A 24,294-nucleotide genomic window follows, 5' to 3' on the forward strand; every position below is an offset into this window, starting at 1 on the left:
CAGAGAGAGGAAAAGATCCCGGTGGTTTACCTTTTTAATTCCTTCTTTTTTTTTTATTCCTAAAATAGTAAAATTTGTGAGGTTGACACCTGGATGAAAGTTCCACAGCAAATATACAAGTAGGAGAGGAGATTAAGTTAAACACCCTCATTTTTCACCCTAGACCTCAGCAGCCTCACCTTCTTCCTCTGCCTCCAACTGCTGCTTCTCCTCTCTTCCAAGGTTCCCTGCGTCTCCGCCGGCGCCAGCCACTAGTTCGCCGCCGTTCGTCCAGCGCGCTGACCCTCACAACCCGCCGTTCATCGACGGTGCGTTCGACTTTGCGTTCTCCGCAAGGCTCGACAAGGCGCTGTTCCCGGCGAGATTCGCTAGAGAGATGGATCGCCGTGTCAGGTCTGGTGGCTCGTGTGTTTATTCGCTAGCAAGGCCCAAATGAAATAAATTATATCCCCCATTGGATGAAAAACTCTATGATTGGGTTGGGTCAGGGAGACACTTCACTCACAATCTTATTTCTTATTCATCTTCTCTTCACGTGTGTTTTGTTTCTCTAATTCTCCCAATCAAATTTTAGTCTCAGGCATCTTCTCCAATAATCCCAACGAACGAGTGTCAAGACTGGCCTAGCAGGTTAATCAATGGATAGAAAAAAGCACAGAATCATGATGGTCTCTGATTTTTTCTATCCCAACTTTGGTGGCGTCGAGAACCACATCTATTATCTCTCTCAGTGCTTACTCAAGCTAGGCCACAAGGTCATAATCACATTCTCTGTAATTCAATCAATTTGTTAGTTAATGATCTACTGCTTATGCTGTTAATTTCTTTTTCGTAATTTGTATGAATTAAAAGAAAAATATATGATACGAGTATTATCGAATTCAGGTAGTGGTTGTAACTCATGCATATGAAAACCGATCTGGGGTTAGATACATGACTGGTGGTTTGAAAGTTTACTATGTTCCGTGGAGGCCTTTTGTTATGCAGAACTCATTCCCAACCCTATTTCCCTCACTCCCCATTATTAGAACCATTCTCATTCGAGAAAGAATCACTATTGTCCATGGACATCAAGCATTTTCCACTCTCTGTCATGAAGCTCTCATGCATTCTAGAACCATGGGGTACAGGGTTGTATTCACGGATCATTCTCTCTATGGATTTTCGGATGCTGGAAGCATACATATGAACAAGGTCTTGCAGTTTACATTGGCTGATGTGAGTCAGGCCATATGTGTTTCGCATACGAGCAAGGAGAATACAGTGTTGCGGTCGGGGCTGCCCCCGGAGAAGGTTTTTGTTATACCTAATGCTGTGGACACTGCAATGTTCAAGCCAGCGGTGGTGCAGCCGAGCCGCTCGGAGATTGTTATTGTTGTTATTAGCCGGTTGGTTTATCGCAAGGGAGCAGATTTGCTTGTTGAAGTCATTCCAGATGTATGCCGTCTACATCCCAATGTGAGTAGATGATAGAAAAAAAAAGGAAAAAAATTTTTGGTTTTTCTTGGATGACATATTTTGAGTGTAATTCCATGCTAAGGTCCCTTGTGGGAATGGTTTGACCTTTCTCTGCGGTACTTCAAATTGCAATGTTTTTGTTTGGTTCAATTTCTCTATGGTTCTTGCCCTATTATTGCTCCGTATAAGTTATATTGCTTTTGTGTAAAAGTCTAAATCCTGCTTTTCAAAGCTGTAGTGGGATGTTAAATATGTGAGTACCTATAGAACCTTGAGAGGCCACAGCATTCCCAAGGAGTTTGCACATTGCTTTCTGATGATAATTGGAATTGTAGGTTCGTTTCATTGTTGGAGGTGATGGACCTAAGCGTGTGCGGTTGGAGGAGATGAGAGAAAAACATTCTCTTCAAGATCGAGTTGAAATGTTGGGAGCCGTGCCACATGCACAAGTCCGATCTGTTCTAATATCAGGACACATCTTCTTAAACAGGTTCTGCTTCCTTATATTTTCCTCTTTTTAAGCTTTCCAATGATGATATTAGAATTGTACATGTCACCATGTTGTCTAATTTTGGAATTCAAGCAATGTTGGAAGCTTATGTTATTTTCATTTTGAGAGCTTCAACATTCAGGTCATTTTACAATCCATATCTATTGTCATTCATTAATAATGTTTGAATTATTTCAGTTCCTTAACTGAAGCTTTCTGTATAGCCATATTAGAGGCTGCTAGTTGTGGATTGTTAACAGTTAGCACACGTGTTGGAGGAGTTCCCGAGGTGGGTGCAACTTTCCTTCTTTTACCTGTTCAGTATGAGAATAAATGCTCTTTATTCTTTGATTAGTTTAATTTTTCTTACAAAAATCTGTTTCTTTCCAATTCCACAATTTTGGAATGCTGTCTTGCAAGGATTGATATGGATTCACTTCTTTGCTGTATAGGTTTTACCAGATGACATGATCATTTTGGCAGAACCTGATCCTGGTGATATGGTGCTTGCGATTGAAAGGGCAATATCAATGCTGCCAAAAGTTGATCCACAAGTCATGCACCACCGGGTGATTGTTGTTTGAGGGATACGTCCCTGATTCAATTGGTAAAAACTAGTTCTTTTTTAATTTTTTTTCTTTTTTCCTTTTTGTAGATGAGGGAACTCTATAACTGGCATGATGTTGCCAAAAGGACTGAAATTGTATATGATCGTGCTTTGAAGTGCCCCAATCAAAATCTACTTGAACGGCTCTCACGGTACATTCTTAACATTATATGTTGAATTTCATTGTAATGGTATTGTATACTTTTCACTTTAAAGTTGTAAAGGGAAATCTGGTTTTTATTCTTTTTATGTGATTTGTTGATTACTTGAGGATAAAATTACTTGTTCTGCTTCTAACATAGTTTAGTTGGGTTGGTAGCTGGCAAAGCAAGGAATCATTAGGTTTTTCATTTAGTATCTACACTATTATATTTATTCTTGCTATGCGGACAAATTTTTGGATTACTAAATTAAGAAACAGAACATGAAGCTGATTATTATTTCTGGATTTTTCTCTTCCATTCAAAGATTGATGTCAATTGGATATCAAAGCATACTTAAGGAATGAAGGGGCTAGTTCTAGTAGAAACTGATAGTCTATGTTCTGTCAGATACCTTTATTGCGGAGTGTGGGCAGGCAAGCTGTTTTTCCTGGTTATGATAGTTGATTTTTTGTTTTGGCGGCTATTGGAACTATGGCAGGTAAGCTAGTGGCCTTAGATATCCTTGCCATTTTTAGCTTATTTATGTTTTTAGCCTATAAGCATACTACTTGCATTTCTACTTTATTAGCCTGCAGAGGACATTGAGGAGATGCCAGATTTAACTCTTCCACACATCTCCAACAAAGAGACATTGCAAGAAACCGAATGAAACGTGTGTTGTGATACTGAATTTTCATTACTGTCTAGTCTGCAATGCAGAATATAAAGAGAATATTTTATTGTTCAGTTGGCTTCGTTGCATCGCTGGACTACGCAGCTTCTGCACCAGAAATCAGAGGCATGAAGCATGTGGATTGCCATTTAGATTGTAGTGAGCCAAGGTAGAAGCTTTGTTAGTGACATAGTGTCAATGTGTTAGCATTTACTTTGTTTAGTAATCAAACATGTCAATTTGGTCTTTGGAATTGAAATCACGATTTATTTATTTTTTCTATGAGGTGCTTAGAGTTTAGGTTCTTTCTTCCACGAGAATTTGCGACTTCCAGTTTTTGTTCCTCGGAAATATTCCCACAAGAAAGATCCTCTCTTCCATGTAATGAAAATTATGTTTGAGATAGTTCTATTGACTCTATATGTATGCTTATTGATTGGGCTAGTTTAATTGACTGCCTAAATTGCTTTACAAATTTGGCTTGACATGTTAACTTACACTTAATGGTTTTGTTTTTGGTCATAACACTGTTAGGGCTGGGCAAAAAGATCCAAATTTAAAACCAGTAATAAATAAAAAGAAGTCAACCAAATTATATGGATTTTGTAGTTTAGTTTTTTAATCCAAACCATTTAAACTGTTTCAGATCTGGATCCAGAACCAGATCCAAATTTAGATCCAAAATAAAAAAAAAAATTCTAATATGAATTTGACATTGAGTTTGGTTTTGCAGTTCACCATTAACACACACAGCCTCTTCTTCTTTCTCTTTGGATCGTCGCTGCACCGCCGCTCTGTTCCGCCATCCGCCTTTCCTCTTGGGGTACCAACGCTCTAGAAAAGTGTTGATAGCTTTGTGGCTTCGGAAAATGAGACTTGGAGGGAGAGAATGAGGTAGGTAATGATGTTTGGACTTATGTTTATTGGGATTGAAAGCTTCTACCCTAATTATTAGGATTAGTCTTGAAATTCATAAATTACGTGGGAATTAGGGGTCTTTGCTTGTTTTGATTTTGGTGCCCCTAATTGCTAGTTGTAATGTGAAGGTTATTGAGATGGAATCATGAATAGAGCAGAAAACATAGATTTAAAGCTCTTCTTTTCTCTTTAAGTGATACTGTATTGATTTAAATATGCAACAAGAAATTCAGACTTAAAAGATGTTCAAATTTATATAGTATTTGCAGGGTATCAAAATTCTCCGAAGCGCGGGATCCCCGTGGGGACTGCGCCCAATGGGGAGGCGGGGAATTTTCCCAGTGGGGATGGGGATGGGACTAAAATCCTCCCAAGATAGGCGCGGGGACTCCAGTGGGGATCCCCACCCCGTCCCAGATAATTCTCCGAATTCTTGAGTTTTACTTAAATACCCTTAATTTGTTTCTAATATAGGAACTTTTTAGTAATTTCACTTATTGAAAATCCTAACCCTACCTTATTGAATGTCTTCCCTTCTCTCTTACTACTCCACTTAGCACCGTCCCCAAACCCCAACTCTCCAGAAAAGTTCAAAACTCCCATAGCTGTGTCCATAGTCACAGCCATAGCACCAAACCCTCCTTGCCAATTGCCACCGGTCACTCCTCCTGCTCAATGCTTACCGTTACCAAGCCATCACCCTCACAGCTTCACCGCGTCGTTCTCTCTTTTCAGGCACGGTGTCCTTCCCCTCTCCACTCCTGCGTCTGCGTGATTGCGTCCATTCTCGTCACTGTCGCCGCGTCCATTCTCCCCTCTCCACCGTCGCATTCCACTGCTCCGCCCTCTCTTCGCTGCTCGTTGTCTACTGGAGAGCATCGCTGCTGACATTGCAGCAGCCACCGGTTGCCCCTCTTCCAATCCTCTTCCTCCTCTCCATCCACTTGACTTCAGGTTTGATTCTCTCTCCTTCTATGTATCCGAAACAATTAGACATATAGGGTTTATAATTATGAAATAGTTAGGGTTTCATACTCCTCCTCTGTATAATCAGTTGTGTTTTCTGAATATTGAATAATATGCTCTGTTATGTGTTTTTTTGTTGATTTATTGAAGTTTATAATTTATCCCTTTGTGTTTTTTGCCTTTTTTACTGATTTATTGCAGTTTAAAATCTTAATTTGTATAATCTGTTATGTGTTCTTTGTATAATCTTCTCTATTATGTGTTGTTTTTGCTGATTTATAGTTTATCCCTCTTTGTTTTTGCCGTTTTTGCTGATTGATTATGTTTTATGAAATATGATTTGCTATGTTGTATTTCTGGACTTATAATCTTGGATAAAATATGTTTGTGTCTTTGTAATAATGTTTTGTAGTTTATTTTTTGTTTTTAAAATTTTTACTATAATTTTCATATAAAATTATAAATGTTGAACATAGGGAGATGGGGAATGGGTCCCTGTAGAAAACACGGGAAACGAAGGGAAACTATTAGCTTTCCATGGTGTTTTTTTACTTTGGTGTGTTGAATGAAAATTTATAGCTCTTATAAGTTTTACTGATGGTTGGTGTATTTTATAATGATAACGGATTGCTTACTAAACAAAAAAAAAAAATCAAAGTTAAAATCCTTTGACTTTGGCAAGGCCAAGTTTAAAGGAATTATTCATAATTTATCGCAAAACAATCCTATCATTTAATGTTATTTACGATGTGATGGACTTTGATTCAAATGTTTGTAATGTGCCTATTGGTGTTGTCTGTGGTAGAAGTTATACATTTGTCAACTTTTCACCCCTCGAAAATGCTCTGAAAATTCATGCTTTGTTGCAGTTCAATCTTATATCCATTGGTGTATTTGTCAATAATCCATAATAAGGATAATGAGATTCATGGTGTAATTTAAATCCAAAGAGTACCGGAGATAGATTCATGGTGCAATTTAAATCCATAATAATCAATTTTATTGATTGTTGTCTTACATTTCAAATAGTGTTATCACCTTGTCCTATTTGCTCTTGCTAGCAATTACCTTAGGTAAGTCATTGCTTGCTAATTCAATTTCAGTTTTTGATTAGATACTTATATGTAAAATTTAGATCACGTTCCTGGTTGGTTTTTTTATTTCTAAATTCATGAATTATAAAGTATCGTATTAGCTATAGTGTATTTTTATATTGTATTATTGCCTGTTAGACTTTTCTTCTTTATTTGTCTAATTAAATTAAAAGAGAGTTAACACTGAAAAAGAAAAATAAGTTGGCTTTATTAATATTGGCCTTATATTATATGCATAACAAGATGACTGATGTTCCGAGGGTCCTCTGGTCTTCTGAAATATTAATATGAGCCTGAACGTGAGGTCTAGATCCCTTATGAGACAGTGTTCGACTTATTTGGTGTCGAGGTGCCGCCGTCTGAATTCCTCGTGAGGAGGTGGAGGTGGTAACTGCAAGAGACTCCAATGCTTAAGTCAACTAGGGTTTTAGGCAGGTTTTTTTTAGATTAGAACGTAAATTATAGTTCAGGAATGTCAGTGTATTTATAGTAGAATGCTAACCACCTTTGTTGGAGTAGTTCCACCTTTATGGGTGGATGATTGTTTCCTTTATCTTGGGAGTTGTTGAGACATATCTTTTAGAGAAGATAGAGATAGTAGAAAAGATTCGCGGAGGCAGTTACTTGCTTGGACAAGCAGAGCTGGGCTCTTTTCACGGTATTCGACCTCCTTAAAGAGGTCGGGTATAGATTGGAGGCCCCCCTCTGTGAGTCGGACCTTTTCTCTTTATTGGGCTTGTCTTTTATCCATTGGGTCAGGATATGAACAACTGATAACAATAATATTGAGGCACCATGATTGTCCACTAGTACTCAACCATCTTTTCTATTGTCAAATGTTTGTAAAAATTGGTCAATTGTTTGGGATCATTTTGAAATAGAGAATGTTATCGAGAAAAAGTCTAAATGCAAATATTATGGTAACTTAATACAATATGGAAATGAAACCAGCTTAATGGGTAGTCATTTAAGAATATGTTAAATTCTAACCGATTCGAACAAAAGAAACAAAAAGACAATCACACTGAGTATAAATGAGTGTGGTGTTTCAAATTTATCTAGTTCGCTCTCAAATTTGACCAAAAAGAGGCTCGAACAACACTTTTGAAAATGTTTGTTGTGGAGGACATACCATTTTGGTTTGTTGAGAGTCTGAAATTCCGATGTGCATGTCCTACAAGCAAGATTCAAAATTTTTTTGCAGACTACATTAGCATGTGATATTAGAGCTCATTATGCTGAAAAAAAAAAGTTACAAGATTTTTTTTCTACAAATTGTGATAGAGTATGTCTAACAACCAATACTTAGACTTCAATTCAAAATTTTACACATTTTGTGGATTTGGATTAGAAATTATATAAAAAAATATTTAATTTTTGCTAAGTAACAAGCCATTTAAGAGAGATGATGTGAGCGACAATTGAATCTTGTTTAAATAATTGGAATTTGAATCAGGTATTTAGTGTGACACTTGATAATGCATCATCTAATGATGTTGCAATTAAATATCTGAGGCAGCGATTAAGTTCTTAGAATAGCATTATTTTGAAAGGTGAATTTATTCATATAAGGTGTTGTGCACATATTCCAAACTTAATTGTAAAAGGAAGGAAAGATATTGGTGAACCAGTCCTGAGGATTCATATTGCAGTAAAATATGTCAAATCTTCTCCATCTAGGGCCGCTAGGTTTCAAAAATTTTTTGAACTAGAATAGATTCAGTATGAAGACTTGCCTTGCATGGATGTTGAGACTAGGTGAAATTCTATCTTTAAAATGTTAGAGAGAGCTTTGAAGCATCACAAAGCATTCGAGTTACTTCTATCAAAAGACAACACATATAAATGTGAGTCAATTGTACCAATTTTGCGAGGGTTCAATGATGTCATTATACATATCTCTGATACCTTATACATTACTAGTGATATGTATATCGAAGAAGTGTTTGCAATTGGATGATGTATTTGTTACTATTGTTATCATTCTGTTCATTTGAGTACTTTGTCAATGGTAAAAAAGATTGTTAAGAATGAGAAGTATTGGAATAATCCTAATTCAGTAAATATGTTGTTATTGATTGCTATCATATTTAACCCAATAAAAAAGATTGAGTATGTCGATTAATTTTTGAGAAGAGAAAGGGACCGAATTAAAGTCAAAGATGTCCAAGTGCATAAAGTTTATTTTATCACCAATAACAAAGTTCTGAGGAAGCAAGTAACGCTGATACTAAGATGTTCAAATCAGTAACATTAATACCCATGTTCATGGTATGGGTTTTTTTCTGCAAACAACCGGTCATAGAACAAATACAAGACCCAACTTGATAGATATTGATAAGATGATTGTGAGCTATACTCCCATAAATTTGATATCTTAAATTGATGGAAGGTTAACTCGATCTCAATTCTTGAAAATATGGCTTGTGAGGTATTAGCTATACTTGTTTCTACTATAGTAGTGCTGGAAAACTTAGTGTGCACAGGCAATTGGCTTAAAGAAGATTTTTTCTCAACTTTAGAGGGTGATAATGGTGAAGTTCATCAACAAGTCGATCAAGGTATATAATTTTATTTATATTTCTTCTCTTTTTATTTTATTTTTATGTTTTTGTCATGTTGCTATTTTAGAAGTTAATTAAGTATTAGTTATGTTATTTTAGAAGTTAATTAAGTATTAGTTATCAATTAAACGTTAAGTATTATTTAGAAAATAAAGTTTGATATAAGAAAAAGTTACTTTGATAATTATTTTATTTTTTTGTTAGATATATTTTTTTCTAATGATGGTGCTTGTTCTATGGCGGCATCTATTGATGATGATGATTAGGTACGATTAGTAACAGTATTCACATTTGTTTTGGGAAGGTTTTTCAATAACATTTTTTGATATTTTACCTAATTATATTGATTAGTTATTGTCATTTGATTTATAAAGAATTAAATCCTAGTTTATAATCAACCTATATAATTTTAAAAGACTTTAGTATTAATTTTATCTTTAAACAATATTGAATTTCAAACTTTACAGCAAAACATTAATTTTAAAATTAAATTTTTGGTAGAAAAAATATAACTTGGAAAGTAGATTTCTAAAAACTGGTTCTTAATTTTCGGACAAAAAATCAATTTGTGGGTAAAATCGGTTTTAAATTTTTAAATCATTTAAAAATTTAAAACCGGTTTTACTTAAAAATCGCTTTTAAATTTGATTTTTTTAAAAAATCCAATTTTAAAATCAGATTTTTGTATAAAAAATTCGATTTTAATTTAAGATAAAATTAATATTAAAATATTTTTAAACTATGTAAGTTCATTACAACTATGATTTAATTCGTTATAAATCTAATAACAATAACCAATCTAGATATCAAAAAATGTCATCCAAAAATCTCTCCAAAACAAATGTGAATACCATGCATACCTAGTCATCATCAAGAGGATTAATAGATGTTGCTATAGAACAATCATTGTCCTTAGAAAAAAAATATCTTTCAAAAAAATAAAATAATTATAAAAGCAACTTTTTCTTAGTTCAAATTTTATTTTCTAAGTGATATCTAACTTTTAATTGATAAGTAATACTTAACTTCTAAAACAGCAAGATAACAAAAAATATAAAAATAAAATAAAATGAGAAGAAATATGAATAAAATTATATATTTTAATCAACTTGTTGAACTTTACCATTATCACCGTCTAAAGTCGAGAAAAAATCTTCTTTAAGTCAATCGCCTGTGCACACTAAGGCCTCCATTATTCTAGGTGCTAAAGAACTGTAATATGGATTGAAGACTCTCCCTCCATTACTAAATGCAGGCTCCGAAGTTGCCGTAGAAATCGGGTTAGTTGACATTCCATTAATTTAAGATATTGAATTTATGGGAGTACGTCTCATAATCTTTTTGTAAATATCTATCAAGTTCAGATCTTGTATTTGCTCTACGATCAGTTGCTTGCAGAAAAAAGTTCGTACCATGAATATCGGTATTAATGTTGCTGGCTTGAATATCTTATATATCGGTTTCACTTGCTTCCTCGGAACTTTGGTATTGGTGATTAAATAACTTTATGCACTTGGACAATTTTTACTTCAATTCGATCCCCTTTTCTTCTCCAAATAAGTAATCCAAAAAATAATTAACTTATTTAATCTTCTACATTGAGTTAAGTACGACAACAATCAATAACAACATATTCACTAAATCAAGATTATCCAAGTACTTCTCATATTTAACCCTCATCTTTTTTGTCATGGACAGTACTCAAATCAACAGAATGATTACAAGAATGATAAATACATCGTCTAATTGCAAACACTTCTTTCATATACATCTTTCATATACATAGTACCGGTAACATATAAGGAAAAATATGTATAGTGGCATCATTGAACATTCGCAAAAAAGGTACAATTGACTCATCATACTCCAAATCTAAATCAGAAGGCACACCTTCTTCTTTTTCCTCCACTCAACTCTCTTGTATATGTGTTGTCTTTCAATACAAGTAACTAAGATGTTTTATGATGCTTCAAAGCTATCTTTTAACATTTGAAAAGGTAGAGTTTTACCTAGTCTCAACATCTATGCAAGATAAGTCTTTATATTGAATTTTTTCTAAAAACGTAGTAGCTTTAAATGAAAAAGATCTATACTACGAATCTTCAAGACTGATTTACTAATCTCTTTTTACCCTTCTTTTACAATTAAGTGTAGAATATGTGTAAAACACCTTATGTAAATAAATTCACCATTTAAAATAATGCTATTCCAAGAACTTAATTGCTGCTTCAGATAGTAAGTTGCAATATCATTATCATTAGATGATGTATTATCAACTAAATATCCGATTCAAATTCCATTTATTTAAACAATATTTAATTGTTGCTCCCATGACCTCTCTTGAATAGCTTATCACCTGGAAAAAATTAAGTATTTTTTTACATAATTTCTAATACAAATCCACAAAGTGTACTGTCAATCTCATAAGTAAAATTTTATATTAAAGTCCAAGTGTCAGTTGTTAGACATACTCTAGCACAATTTATTGAGAGAAAATCTTGCAACTTCGTTTTTTTTTCAGTATAAAGATCTCTAATGTCACGTGCTAATATAGTCTGCGAAAAAACTTTGAACCTTACTTATAGGACATGCACAAAACTTCAGAATTTCAATCTCTCAACAAAGCGAAATGGTATCTCTTTCCCAACAAATTTTTGCCAGAAGTGCCCTTCAAGTCTCTTGGTCAAATTTGAGAGCATTAGGTGAATTTGAAACACCACGCTCATCTATACTCAATATGGTCATTGTTTTTTCTTCTTTTGTTTGAATCAGTTAGAATTTCGTTTGCATCTTTTCAAATGACTACCTTTTGAGTTAGTTTCATTCCCGTATTGTATTAAATTACCAAAATATTTATATTTAGCATTTTTCCTGGTAGCATTCTCTATTTTAAATTGATACCAAACAATTGACCAATTTTTATTCCTATTTGATAATAAAAAAAATGGTTGAATAGCCTCAATATTAGTACTCATCTTATTCTGTATATAATATAACACAATATTAATAACACCAACTTGTTTTTTTTTTTTAATGTTCACTCTTTTATTTTAATTAGATAAATAAACATGAAAAGTCTAACAAATAATAATACAATACAACAATACACTATAAATAATAGAATAATTTATAATTCATGAATTTAAAAATAAAAAAACGAACGTGAATTGAATTTTACATATAGGTAACAAATCAAAAATAGAAATTGAATTAGCAAGCATATGACTTAATCCATTACCTAAGATAAATATGACGATGATAACACTTTATTGAAGATGTGGGACACCAATCAATAAAATGGATTATTATGAATTTAAATTTCCCAAGAATCTAATTATTCTTATTTTGGATTATTGACAAATACATCAACGGATATAACTATAAGATTGAACTGCAACAAAGCATGAATTTTCAGAGCATTTTTTATGGGTGAAAAGTTGACAAATATATCACTTCTACGGTTCTACCATTGACAACAACAAAAGCACGTTACAAACATTTGAACCACGGTCCATCACATCAAAAATAACAATAAATGATAGGATTTTCCAACAATAAATTATGAATAATTTCTTTAAACTTGACCTTGCCAAAGTGACAGGATTTTAACTTTGATTTTTTTCTTGTTTAGTAAGCAATCAATTATCAATTTATCATTATAAACTGCACCAACCATCAATAAAACTTATAAGAGCTGTAAATTTTCATTCAACACCCCAAAGTAAAAAAGTACCATCGAAAGCTAATAGTTTTTCTTGATGGAGACTAGCAAATATCATATAAATTTAAACATCTTTCAGGTTTGAACTTCTTGGTGCATGTTTAAATCAATACAACACCACTTAAAAAGAGAGAAACAACTTTAAATTTCTATATTTTGTTGTATTTCATGATTCCATCTCAACGCCCTTCACATTACAATCAGAGGGGCACCAATATCAAAACAACCAAAGACCCCCTAATTTTCACGTAATTTATGAATTTCAAGACCAATCGTAATAATTAGGGTAGAAGCTTTCAGTCTCAATAAAAGTAAGTCCAAACATCATTACCTACTTCCTTCACTCTCTGCAAGTCACGATCTTTAAAGCCACAAAGCTATCAACACTTATCCAGAGTGTTGGTGCCCCAAGAGGAAAGGTGGATGATAGAACAGAGCGGCGGCGCGGCGACGATCCTAAGAGGCTTACGCGGCCGCAGCAAGAGCAAAAGCGGTGAAAGAACGACCAGAGAAGTAGCGACAGATACAACACGATAGAAGAAAGCGAAAAGAGAAGAGGCTGTGTGTGTGAACGGTGAACTGTAAAAGTGGACTCAGTCTCAAATTCAGATTAGGGAATTTTTATTTTAGATCTGAATCATTTAAAACTGTTTAAATAGTTTAAAAATAAAAACCAAATTACAAAAAACCATACTAATTTGGTTTGGATTTTTTTATTTAATATTAATTTTTTTTAAAATGGTCTAGTTTAAGATTTTTTTTTGTCCAACCATAGTTCAAGCCTAGTTTGTCAATTTTGGAGACAAACAATTTTGTCATTGGAACACAGTCTCGGCGAAATCTAAACGTTTGAAATGGCTTAAATCGCAGCGAAGGCCTAGACTAAGTAGCAATCATATTGCCTCTTAATCAAACTGCACCAAATTTGAACCCCAGCTGAGACTGGGATGAGGTTTGATAAAACCTCAAAGTGTGGGTGTATGTGTTGTGATACCTAGAATTTGGGTTATTCAATCCATTTGGCAAAAAAAAAAAATGGCTTAAATGTGATATTTTCTTTTGACAAATCAAACTAACAAAGGACTAAATCACGTAGTAGAGGCCCTTAAAGGCCGTTTGGCCGGTTTCGAACCCCTAATTAGTAATTACTACCTTGAAGAGCACATAGTGAAGGTCATTGGAAATTGGGTGTGGTGGTGACAGTGGAACGTGCGCAACGCTGTCACACATTTGGCCTCTGTGTGCTCTCTATCTTTGGCATGTGCACCTTCCGCCTGATGCACATGGCTTACCGTTCTTTCTTTCCCTTTCAGTTATTATTGTACAATTAATCATATGATACTATACTATACGATATATGTATCCTCATCCCTTTGGGGTCCCAATTTTCAACCACATTCCCCTTCCCATGTGATCTACGTTTCATTCAAATCTTGTCTCTAATCATATACCCATTTGCAATGAATTCAATTATATTTCTCCATTATTTCCTCGGACCAATATCCAGTCCCACTCAACAACCATACTAATCACTACAGCATGCATGTTTAAGCTTGCCTAGTTTTGACAAAAACAAAATATAGGGAATTAATTTTTATTTAGCTAATATTAACTAACTTTAATGTGTAGATTTATAATTTATGATTTAGGAATTAGAAATTTTAGATAAATAAAATAGTTTTTAAAATATTGACTACTATTGACAGAAAAAAAATTAATTATCTAACATTATTCTCCGACAAATTATACTTTTTTCATATATATGTATATTTAAAAAAAGTACCAAATTAAAAATGAGAAAAATATCATTTTTATAGAGAAAACTATAACTATATATAACGTATTTAACTACAAAAATAGATCAATGCAAGCACATAAAAACGAATAATAAAATAGGTAAATTATTAAAAGTACAAACATAATTCTAAAAGATATAAACGACAAATAAGTTTTTAAAATATTTAAAAGTATAGCAAAAATATTATATAATCTCAAAAAGGGCTTTAGAAATTAGATTTTGATCATTTTTTGCAAGTATTATTAAAAAAATGACCTTTCATCATTAAAATTGTAACTTCTAAATAGTTATCCATATGTCCTACAAAAATTGGATCAAACATGAGATGTATTTAAAATTTGATTTGTAAATTGTCATTTTAATGAGACAATATTTTAACATTAAAAGGAGAGAATAAACAGCTGGCAAAAGAGCTAAATTAAAATGCATTATCATTAATACATTTGGATCCTCGATCAAGGTAATATGAATTAGAAGTTCAAAAGATTATACATTTATAGAAAATTACAAATAAATTGCCTGATACATTTTTTGATACAAAAAGAATAACATAATTTTATATACTAGCTGAAAGTGCTCCAATTTAAATTGATATCCCAGTTGGACATATGGTTAATAATGCAGACACATGCCAAAAGTGTAGTAGATTAGTCAGTTTTAAAAATAAAAATTCTTGCAAAAGAAGAGGAGAAAATTGTGATAAAAAAGCAAATACTCTTCCTATTGAGGAGGATAAAGACATAGTTAGGATACTTGTAGTTCTTCAAACTCATGTTATAATTGAAACATCGAAAGATATTTAGGTACCTGAAAATTACAAAATGATGAGATTTCAATAAACTATATATTTACAGGGGCAAATGGAACTGATGAGAAAAAATTGTCAACATCATATTTGCATATAATATAGCACTAAATATTATACATAAAAATGAGGATTTTGAACAAAAAATCATCGAAGAATGTTGACGAAGGGTTGATTGACAAAAATAGAAAAAAAAAAACCATGAAAAAAGAATTAGACTCACTTGTAAAACGTGGAGTCTTTTGACCTACAGTTGCCAAAAGCAAGAAAAATCCCATCCCTCTCTTTCTTTTTTTTCGCCCCATGAAACTTGTTGGATATAAATGGGTACTTGTACCAAAACGAAATGAAAATAATGAAATTATACACTATAAAGATCGACTTGTAGTACAAGGTTTCTCACAAAGACTTGATACAAACTATGAGGAAACCTACTCTCTTGTAGTTGATGCAATTACTTTGAGATATTTGATTAGTTTATCTGCATACGTAAGCTAAATATGCACCTGACGAATATGGTCATGGCCTATCTATATAAGTCATTAGATTGTGATATCTATATAAGTCCCTGAAGGACTAAAGATATATGAATCATCTAAAGATAATTTTCGAGGATTATACTTGATTAGATTACAAAGATCTTTATATGATTTAAAGCAATCTAAACAAATATGGTACAACTGCCTTGTAGAGTATTTGATGAACAAGGTGTTCAAAAATGATAATATTTGTCCATGTGTTTATGTAAGAAAAAATGCATTTGGATTCATTATAATTGCTGAATATGTTAATGATTTAAATATCATTGGATTTACTCTTGAAGATATCCCAACGGTCATAAATGCTCTAAAAGAAGAGTTTGAGATTAAAGATCTTGGGAAAACCAAATTTTGTCTTGGCTTTCAGATTGAGTATGTAACAAAAGGATGTTTATTTATCAAAAGACTTACACATAAAAAATTCTAAAGAAATTTTATATGAACAAATCACATTCAGTAAGAATCCCAATAATTGTCAGGTCACTAGATGTAAAGAAGGATCCTTTTTTACCAAAAGATGGAAATGCAGTCCTAAAGTACCATATCTTAATGCGCTGGGAAAACTAATGTATTTTGCTAATAATACACGTCCCGATATAGCATTTGTTGTAAACTTATTAGCTAGATACAGTTTCTCTCTAATTAGAAGATATTGGAATGGAATAAAAAATGTGTTTCGATATATTTGTGGAACGACTGATATGAAATTATTTTATCCTTTATGAATTTAGATCACAATTGATTGGCTATGCAGATGCAGGTTATCTATTTGATCCCTATAAAAGTAGATCTCAAATAGAATACTTTTTTACATTTAGTGACACTATATTATAGAAATCTATGAAGCAAACTATAGCTATAACATCTTCCAATCAAGTCGAGATACTTGCAATACATGATGAGGCAAGTCCTGAATGCTTTTGGATTCAATCATCATGTGAGTTGTCTGATAAGAAGACAACCCCTACAACATTGTATGAAGATAATGTAACATGTATTGCTCAACTCAAAAGTGGATACATCAAAGATGACCAAACAAAGCATATTTCTCTCAAGTTCTTTCTCACACGCGACCTTCAAAATCAAGAAACAATTGACGTTTAACAAATTTGTTCAAGTAATAATTTAACAGACTTATTTACAAAGTCACTTCCGACATCCTCCTTTGAAAATCTGGTAGACAAAATCGGAATGCGTTACTTTCAAGATCTTATATGATGTTACTAAGAGGGTGAGAGACTACTCTATTCCTGATAAGGCTTTTATCCCAATTGAGTTTTTCTTAATGAGATTTTTTAACGAGACAGTTCTTATTACAAAGGTTATTACTCTTTTTTCCTTAATCAGATTTTTATCCCACATGATTTTTTTTTACAAAATTTTTAATGAGGCATATCACTAATCATATAAAAGAGTGTTATAAAATGATTAGATGTCATATAATGGAGCATTATCATACATAATGGAGTATATAACTTTATCAATTAATAGGACATGAATTTTCATAACGTGTTATGGAACATTATCAATTAATGGGGAATGGACTTCCATAATGTATTTTCACTAATTAGTAAGTGGGTTAGGTAAATAATACCATACTATTATTTAATTCAAAACCATCATCTATAAATAGATGCTAAAGAGAAGGTTTCAACACACCAAGAATAACACATAGAGAGAACACATATAGCTACCTATCTCAAGTAGTCTTTTAACTCTTTTGAAAAGAATAGTGTATGAAATATTAGTGTGAATGTGGTATATTATATTGAGTGACATATATTGAAATTAATAATAATGTTCTTTTACTCTCTCCTATAATTTTCTAGCTCTATTCTATATATCCATCTTAATTTCACAACAACAACAACAATAACAACAAGTATATACTATAATTGCATTACAGAATCCAACACTCGACTTATCCAATAATATGCTACCTTCAAACTAAACTGAAGTGCATATATTTATAGTACATACAAGTTTTTATTTAAATCAAAGTTCTGAGAATCGAATCAGACTAATCGATTCGACTAGAAAACGGAAACATTAGCGGTTTGGTGTGTGAGGGATAACCAACGATCAGGAAACTAGCGAGAAATCGATAATCATCTAGGAATCGATTAGTTGGACTGAATTGGGACTCAACCGGTTTTCTAAAAACGTTATTGTTTTGAATTAAAAAAAATAGAAATATAAAACTAGAAAAATTTTCCTCGAACCTTCCTCCTCCCTCCTTCTCTCACCGTCAAAGTTTAGTGTCAAGCTCCCTCTCACAAAGAAAGAAAAAAGGTGAAAACCGAAACCTTAGCATTCATCGTTGTTGCCGTGCGTCCTTCTCAAGGTCATCATTCTTCCGTTCTTTGCCAACTTCTTCACGTCGCATCGCATGCTTCATTGCCTGATCCAACTTCGTCGCCCATCCATCGTGTCGCCATTTTTCACCATTGCGTTGTCGGTGGTCATTTGATTGACGCTAATGCCTAGGCACCTTTAGTTATTTTTAGTTTTTTTATTAGTTTTCTTAGATTTAAATCAAAGTTCTTATGTATTTAGTGAAGTTTTGATGACTAATCATATGTTTGGAGTTATATTAGAATAATTGTGTTTTCAGGATATAATTAAGCAATCAGGATGAAATTTAGAAGAAAACACAAGTGTACTTCAAGAGAAGCTGGCACCAGGCTCAACGAGGTCAAGCCCAGTGCCTAAACTCTAAGCTGGGTGCCCAAAATTTGGAGCCTAGCTCCAAGGACTGGCGGCCAGCTCCCTATTCTCAAGCCCATCGCCTTCGTGCCTGGGAGAAGGCAAAGTGGGCTGGCGCCCAACTCTAGGGAGTGGCGCCTAGCTCCACCAAATTCTTAAGTACACGGCACCCAGCACCAAGATTTGGAGCCCAGCTTCAAATGCAATTTTCACTCCCAGTGGTTCAAAATCCATCAAGCCCAGTGCCGATGTCTTCAAACCTAGTGCCCAAATGAGCAGCCTAGTGCCAAGTACCAAGTCAACTCCCAGGAAGCTATGAATTCCATTCAAGATTTAAATGATTAGTTAGCAACAACTTCTTCTAGAAAGATAGGATTTGGTTGTTAGGATTTAGATTAGATTAGATTAGATTTGAATTTGAATAAGTTGTTATCTTTCTCTTTGGAAAATAAGATTAGTTTTTGAATTTCAATTAGTTAGGAAGTTATATTATAAATAAGTGAACAAGGTTCACAAGAATTATCTTTGATCTTTAATCATCGAATCATCACTGGATCCACCCAGCACCTCATTAGTTTTAGGCTACTTTCTTTTCTACCACGAGTAACTAAACCTCTCTTGTTAAAGTTGAGGAGCTCTGTTTTATTTTATGGATTAGCAATACAAGTGTTTTCTTTATTTTGATTCATGCTTTTCTACTTTTTCAAGATTGAGTTTTGCTCTTCATCATTAATAGTTAGAAGTATTAGAAAATATTCTAATTCTGTTTTGGATTCTGTTATTACTTTGGATGATTTAATATCGGAATTAGCTTAAAACTCATTTCATAATCTTTAATTATTTAGAACTAGTCTTTGAATATGTGATATTTAATTCAGCTAGGGATAGTCTTTGAATATTGTGTGGCTTAAAATCGAAACCACTCTTCACCTCTTCTCTTAATTAGTTGACCAAAGGATTGGTGATTAATTAAGTTAAGAGAAATTAAAATGCCAAGGAATCGGAATTTGATTATAAATGATTTGCTATGAAAAAATTTTTGCATGAGTCAAACTAGGAAAACACAAGCATTTCTTTTTCTAAGAATTTAACATCTCCGAAGCCTTTAATATTTTCATTATTTGATTACCTTCCTAAATCTCTAAACCTCTTTTGGGTCACAATAAATCTCTCTTCATTGTTCTTTGCTCTACTTCAAAAGTCACAATCCTCTTGCTAAGGTTTGATTGATCTAATTAGAAATTCAATTAGAAGTTGCTTGATTCAATCTGTTAATCCTCATGGAAATGATATCCACTCACCGTGGTATTACTTGATGCAATCTAGTGCACTTGCCAATTTACGAGCGTATCAATTTTGCCTCATCAAGTTTTTGGCGCCGTTGCCAGAGATTAATTGAGATTGAAAATATACGTCCGGTTAAATCACTAATTTAGATCTTGTTTATTTTACTTTATCTTGTTTTCTTTTCTTTTCTTTATTCTGTGTAATTTTTCTTTTTTCTTCTTCTTTATTCCACACAGTATGTTTGATTTCTAAGAGATTAAGGACTAGGAAAGAAGAAGAAGAAAGAATGGCAAACGAGAATAATAATATGACAAAGACTCTTGGCAATTACAGTATACCTACCACTGATAGCTCTAAAAGTAGCATAGTATTCATGCCCACAGTTCAAGCAAATAATTTTGAACTGAAGCCATCACTAATCCAATTGGTATAGCGAGACCAATTCGGTTGTAACCCACAAGAGAATCCAAACAAACACATGGCTATCTTTTTGCAGTTATGTGACACAGTGAAGAGTAATGGGGTTAGTCTCGAAGCCATCTAACTAAGGCTATTCCCATTATCTTTAAGAGATAGAGCCACACAATGACTCCAAACTCAACCCTTGGACAACATCACATTTTAGGAGGATTTGGTTAGAAAATTCCTAACTAAGTACTTTTCTTCGCAGAAGTTAGCCTGGTTGAGGAATGATATTAATTTTTTTTCAAAATGAGGGAGAATCACTTTATGAAGCTTGGAAACAGTATAAAGAGATGCTCATAAAGTGTTCACACCATGCCTTTTCCAAGTGGCTTCAAATCCAAACCTTTTATAATGGGTCTCTCAAGCCTTAAGAATGATGATTGATTCATCGGCTGGAGGTTCTTTACATAGAAAGACTCTTGAAGAGGCATTGAAATTGATAGAAATAGTGGCGGCGAATAATTTCCTGTACACATTCGAAAGGTCCACGAAATGGGTGTTGGCATTGGACACAATGGATGCAATTCTAGCTCATAATAGACTCATGACTCAATAACTTTCCGCACTTATAAAACAACTCAGACATGGACAAGTTTCAGCCATTAGAATTCAACCCTCATGTGATTTGTGTGGAGGAGGACACTCGAGTAAGGAGTGTGAGTTGAGTAAGGAAGACCATCCACTCATTGAGCAAGTAAAATTCATGGGATATTCCTCAAGACCAAAGAGCGATCCATTCTTTAAAACTTACAATCCCGGCTGGAGGAATCATCCCAATTTTGGTTAAAAAAATCAAGGACAAAGAAACTTCCATGTCCCTTATCAACAACAAGCCAATTATCAAAAGCCATCATCTCTTGGGCTTGCTATTGAGAATCTTTTCCAATCCACTACCTCTTTCATGCAACAAAATCGAAGCTTCATAGAAGAAACAAAAGCAAATTTCAAAAATCAAGAAGCTTCAATTAGAAATCTAGAAGTGCAAGTGGGATAAATCGCCAAGCAATTAGCAGAAAAAGCCTACAAATTCCTTTCCTAGTGACATCATCCCAAACCCTAAGGAGGAATACAAGGCTATCTCTCTAAGGAGCGAAAAAGTGATCAACAAGAAACTTCCCGAGGAAGATGAGCAAAAAACTGAAGAACCTCTAAAAGAGATAAAGAAGGAGGTCATATAGGAAGAAAATGCTCCTGCACCAATAGAGACCAAGAAGGAAATAGTAAAGGGTTATGAACAGAAGATTCCATATCCTCAAAGGCTAAAGAAACAAGATCAAGAGAAGAACTTTTCCAAGTTCTTATATGTGTTTAAAAAGCTACAAATTAACATCCCTTTTGCCAAAACCCTAGAGCAAATGCCACTCTATGCCATATTCATGAAAGAGCTATTGTCCAAGAAAAGAACCCTAAAAGAGGAAGAGACGGTAATCCTCACCGAAGAGTGTAATGTTATTATTCAAAAGAAACTACCACAGAAGTTAAAAGATCTCGATAGTTTCCATACCATGTACCATTGGGGATGTCACCATTGGCAAAGTTCTTTGTGATTTAGGGGCTAGCATCAATTTGATGCCTTTATCCATGATGAGGAGGCTATAAATTGAGAAAGTAAAGCCAACAAGAATCTCATTACAACTAGCCAACCGATCAATAAAGTTTTCACATGGGATAGTGAAAAATGCATTGGTCAAGGTCGGAAAGTTAATTTTTCTGGATGAATTTGTGATTCTTGAAATGAAAGAAGATGAGGATGCCTCCATAATCTTGGAAAGACCATTCTTAGCCGTTGTACAAGCACTCATAGACGTCCAAAAGGGTGAGCTAACATTAAGAGTGCATGATGAGCATATGGTGTTTAATGTTTTCAAGGCCATGCAACACCCTAATGAATCAGAGATTGTATGAGGATTGACATAATTGAATCCCTAGTCCAAGAGATTGTGGACAAAGGAGCCATTGAAGATCTTCTACATCACATTGATTTTGTAACAGACAAGGAAGAGGAAGAGCAGCTGGAAAATGCACAATTAATGGAGGATGACATTGGAGGAAGATGCCATGAAGTAATCTGACTCCCAACCTAGAAGACTCATATGTCAAGCTAATGACATTAGAAGAGCCCTTGATCCAACCATGGTTAGTATTTTTCCTTTCTTTTTTCATTTATCATTCTATAGTTGTATTTTTCTTTTTATTCTCTGATCTTTTGCATTTTTCTTTCACTTTCCTCATTTTGGTTTACGCTATTTTTCAAATTTTTTCTTAAAAAAAAAAGGGATAAATGTGAAGCCCAACTCCCAAAGAGGATGGCACCCAGCGCCACATATGGGAGCCCAACGCTCAAGCATTGAGCGCTCCTAGGGGCATAATTTTGAAGTGGCACCTAGCACCCACTTTCCAAGCCCAGTATCCCTCATTGTTTCTTGAAGGGCCAGTGCCAACCTTACCTAGGACATGCATCCTCCTCAAAAAAAAAAAATTTAATTCTATTTTCTTTAACTTCTTGTTTTCTGTTTTTTAATTTTTTAGTAAAAAGCTTTCTTTAAAAATCATCACATGCATACTATTTTCTTTTTAACTTCTTCACTACCACCATAAATTATTATGTCCGAAGGATTCATTATTAAGCATGCATGATATATCACTTCAAGCTAGTTCTATTCATTCATATGCATGAAAGTCTAGCACGTTACCTCTGCATACTCTATTTTTTCAACTCTTAATAGTTTGAATATTGGAATTTATTTTTTGTTGTATACTTATTCTTTCTACACACTTGCACACTACACACTCCACCGAGCATTCATAACCATACCATTCACATTCTATTCCACTATAAATTCACATGCATTTTTTCGTCCATCACATAGCATAAACACATTTAAACATTATCTTCTTTCTTCACTTACATTCTATTTTTCTTTTTATACGGCCAAACTTTAAGTTTGGTGTTGTGGTTGTGGTTGATATCACTACAAGTGTTAAACAAAATTCAAAATGCCTTTGTACAAGAAGAGGAAAGAAAAAGGGAAGGAACCGGCTACTCTATCTTTTGACATAACCCAGTTCTGAATCCAATTACATGAAAATCAATATAGAACATGGTAAAATAGAAGGCCGTAATTCTCGATGTGAGTTTGACTTGAAACTGGAAGAAGATCCGGTAATTTAAGCCGAGATCTCATGCTAGAAGTGGATTGTCTTGACAAGTCCACCGAAGAATATGGGCCTTACTTTGGTCCATAAATTCTATGCTAATACTTGGCTGAGCCATGAAGAGGAGGCTCAAGATGAGGAACTAGCTTATATGAGCTATGTTCGAGGCCAACCCAATTACTATGGGCCTCGGAGTATTCGAAAGGTTCTTTGCCTTCCTCCTCCACCTCGCTCTGCCGACACAACATGAGGATGATGACTGATAAAAGGGAGCAAGATGTGCTCCATGATATTTGTGTCCCTGGGACCCAATGGAAACTTAATACAAGGGGGATACCGAACCAATTAAGAAGGTCGGACCTCGTCCATGTCGCCATGGTGTGGTTGGATTTTATCCAACATTAACTTGTTCCTACCTCCAATAACTCCGAGGTGACAGTAGACTGAGCGATCTTAATCCACTATATCATAATTAGGAGAGAGATTAGAGTAGAGAACCTCATTCTCCCTCACATAAAAACCATGGCACAAAGCTCCAATTCAAGGTCAAGGCTTAGTTTCTCGGGCCTCATTATCATCTTTGTGAGACTGCTGGGGTGTCCATTGAGCAATACACCGCCATCAAACTTGCAAGGCCCATTATTGTCTTTTCAGTTTCTTTCTTTTGTTTGTTTTTCCTTTAAGTGATTACTCCTAGTACTTGTCCACTACATTCCACTGACGTAAAGGAAGTAGCTTTTTAATGAAAAGGAATGAATAATAAACTAGGAAGTCTAATTGAAAAGTGATGGTCATTAGTAATATGATTATATTCCATGGACTTAAATTATTTGAATGAATCTTAAGGAAAAGAAAGACAGAATCTCTAGAAACAAAAGTTTTGAGACATTATGAGATTCTGAAT

General features: G+C 33.9%; 2 protein-coding genes and 1 long non-coding RNA gene across 9 annotated transcripts in view; 1 reads left to right on the forward strand and 2 right to left on the reverse strand.

Annotated features, from left to right (window-relative positions):
- LOC107611377 (40S ribosomal protein SA-like) overlaps positions 1–10,572 on the reverse strand; it is a 28,875-nt gene extending 18,303 nt beyond the window's left edge. The window contains 1 exon segment of the mRNA XM_016313312.2: positions 10,565–10,572. The gene's annotated coding sequence lies outside the window, so the exon portion shown is untranslated.
- Positions 11–4,269, forward strand: LOC107613317 (phosphatidylinositol N-acetylglucosaminyltransferase subunit A). 7 transcript variants are annotated; one of them, XR_002352806.1, is made up of 10 exons: positions 13–755; positions 886–1,458; positions 1,794–1,948; positions 2,147–2,237; positions 2,401–2,517; positions 2,604–2,707; positions 3,107–3,197; positions 3,288–3,398; positions 3,480–3,540; positions 4,105–4,269. XR_002352806.1 is itself a non-coding variant. In XM_021109660.1 (10 exons), the coding sequence occupies exons 2-9, from the start codon at positions 639–641 to the stop codon at positions 3,366–3,368; spliced, it is 1,329 nt and encodes a 442-aa protein (XP_020965319.1). In that variant the 5' UTR covers positions 13–483; positions 575–638; the 3' UTR covers positions 3,369–3,398; positions 3,480–3,842. The 7 variants fall into 7 exon arrangements, 3 of the variants coding, with proteins under 3 accessions (XP_020965319.1, XP_020965320.1, XP_020965321.1); XM_021109660.1 differs by lacking the exon at positions 4,105–4,269 and having other exon boundaries at positions 13–483; positions 575–755; positions 3,480–3,842; XM_021109661.1 differs by lacking the exon at positions 4,105–4,269 and having other exon boundaries at positions 13–393; positions 575–755; positions 3,480–3,842.
- Positions 16,938–24,230, reverse strand: LOC110265682. The gene is made up of 4 exons (XR_002351875.1): positions 23,450–24,230; positions 21,341–21,346; positions 19,403–19,406; positions 16,938–16,949 (listed from the first exon to the last, which is right to left on the reverse strand). It is a non-coding gene; the product is annotated as an uncharacterized LOC110265682 (long non-coding RNA).

The sequence above is a fragment of the Arachis ipaensis genome, chromosome B08 (genome assembly GCF_000816755.2).
Source record: "Arachis ipaensis cultivar K30076 chromosome B08, Araip1.1, whole genome shotgun sequence".
NCBI classification, from domain to species: domain Eukaryota; kingdom Viridiplantae; phylum Streptophyta; class Magnoliopsida; order Fabales; family Fabaceae; genus Arachis; species Arachis ipaensis.

What these genes read in the sequence shown, in the direction of transcription:
- LOC107613317 (XM_021109660.1), top strand. Translation starts at nt 639, where the DNA reads ATGGATAGAAAAAAGCACAGAATCATGATGGTCTCTGATTTTTTCTAT. An exon ending in TACTCAAGCTAGGCCACAAG is followed by an intron (nt 756 to 885) that starts GTCATAATCACA and finishes TATCGAATTCAG; the next exon opens with GTAGTGGTTGTAACTCATGC. An exon ending in TATGCCGTCTACATCCCAAT is followed by an intron (nt 1,459 to 1,793) that starts GTGAGTAGATGA and finishes TTGGAATTGTAG; the next exon opens with GTTCGTTTCATTGTTGGAGG.